The sequence below is a fragment of the Aegilops tauschii genome, chromosome 2 (assembly GCF_002575655.3).
Source record: "Aegilops tauschii subsp. strangulata cultivar AL8/78 chromosome 2, Aet v6.0, whole genome shotgun sequence".
Taxonomy (NCBI): Eukaryota; Viridiplantae; Streptophyta; class Magnoliopsida; order Poales; family Poaceae; genus Aegilops; species Aegilops tauschii.
The window spans coordinates 183,074,689-183,076,174 of NC_053036.3; the positions used below are offsets into that span (position 1 = coordinate 183,074,689).

Below are 1,486 nucleotides of genomic sequence, written 5' to 3' on the forward strand. Positions count from 1 at the left end.
CACAGCCCGTGGTGGGAGCGGATTGCCTTGTTGGCGCTGGCGTCTCCTTGCACTGGTCGGATTCCGAATCCGAGTAAAGAACGAGAATGAGAAGGTAGTATAGTACTATAAAAGGCTAGGACACAAGCCCTGTAATCACAGAACCAATTCCGGCTTCGGTGCGCTGCGAAATCTCCAACCGAGGCCATCGCGAGCAATCAATCGTCCCGGCGGGAGCACGATCGTCCCAGCGGGAGCACGTAGGTGCGCGCGAGACCTGCTCGATCGGTAACTCGCTCGATCTCTCGCTGGACAACATGGAGGCGAGGCAGCAGGCCGGCGGCGCGGCCCTGTGCGCCAGCGGCTGCGGATTCTTCGCCGGCGCGGCGACAAACGATCTCTGCTCCAAGTGCTTCAAGGAACAGCAGCTGCTGGACGTGATGGCCTTTGATGGCGCCGTCATGTCCGGCCTTAGGTCGCTGACCATCGCGTTGACGAAAGCCGGAGGCGAGGAGGAGACGCCCGAGAAGACGATGAAGAACCGATGCAGCGCGTGCCAGAAGAAGGTGGGGCTGCTGGGATTCGCGTGCCGGTGCGGGGCCACCTACTGCGGTGCGCACCGCCATGCCGACGCGCACACCTGCTTCTTCGACTACAAGGCAGCCGGCCGCGAGCAGATCGCGCGCCAGAACCCGCTCATCGTCGCGCCCAAGATGGCCAGGATTTGAGCGCTTCTTTCTAGCCACGACGTGTATTGTAACCCAGGGCTGACTCCTGCGAGAGGCGCCCTAGAGATGAAATGTGGAATTAGTATGTGTCTGATTGCATCTCATCTCCGTCGTGTCTACCTTTGTGACGACGAGGCTGTGTGTAGCAACTGAAAGCTGAATAAAACTGTTGCTTATAATGATTTGGTGCGGCATACAAGAGTATATAAGAGGGTACAAACCGACTTGGGGTAGGGGTACAAAACTGACTTGGACTAGAAGTCATATACCATAATGACTACTCTAACATCCCTCCGCAGTATCAACGGCAGGCTCGACGACGTTGAGACTGAAACAGATATCTTGAAACGGCTTAGTAGGCAGTGCCTTGGTGAAAATGTCAGCAAACTGAGCCGTAGAGGGAACATGAAGCACCCGAACTTGACCAAGAGCAACCTTTTCATGAACAAAATGAATATCAATCTCAATATGCTTTGTGCGTCGGTGTTGAACTGAATTGCTGGTCATGTAGACTACTGATATGTTGTCACAGTAGACAATAGTGGCCTGCTCAATAGGCCTGTGTAGCTCGGAGAGTAACTGCCGAATCCAGATTGTATCTGCAACGGCATGTGCCACAGCGCGATACTCAGCCTCGGCCGACGAACGTGAGATTGTAACCTGTCTTTTTGAAGACCAAGAAATCAAATTGTTACCAAGAAAAACACAAAAACCGGAAGTGGACCTTCGAGTGTCAGGACAACCAGCCCAGTCTGCATCAGAGTATGCGGTAAGCGAGT

The 1,486-nt window shown here is 54.1% G+C and overlaps 1 protein-coding gene across 1 annotated transcript; it reads left to right on the forward strand.

Annotated features, from left to right (window-relative positions):
- The first annotated feature begins 296 nt into the window (after positions 1 to 296).
- On the forward strand, positions 297 to 713 carry LOC109765978 (zinc finger A20 and AN1 domain-containing stress-associated protein 10-like). The gene has a single exon (XM_020324749.2). It carries the CDS (start codon positions 297 to 299, stop codon positions 705 to 707), a length of 411 nt encoding a protein of 136 aa, XP_020180338.1. The 3' UTR covers positions 708 to 713.
- The last annotated feature ends 773 nt before the right edge of the window (positions 714 to 1,486 follow it).

Bases quoted from the DNA above. Each gene is read 5' to 3' on its own strand.
- LOC109765978 (XM_020324749.2), top strand. From the start codon at position 297: ATGGAGGCGAGGCAGCAGGCCGGCGGCGCGGCCCTGTGCGCCAGCGGC.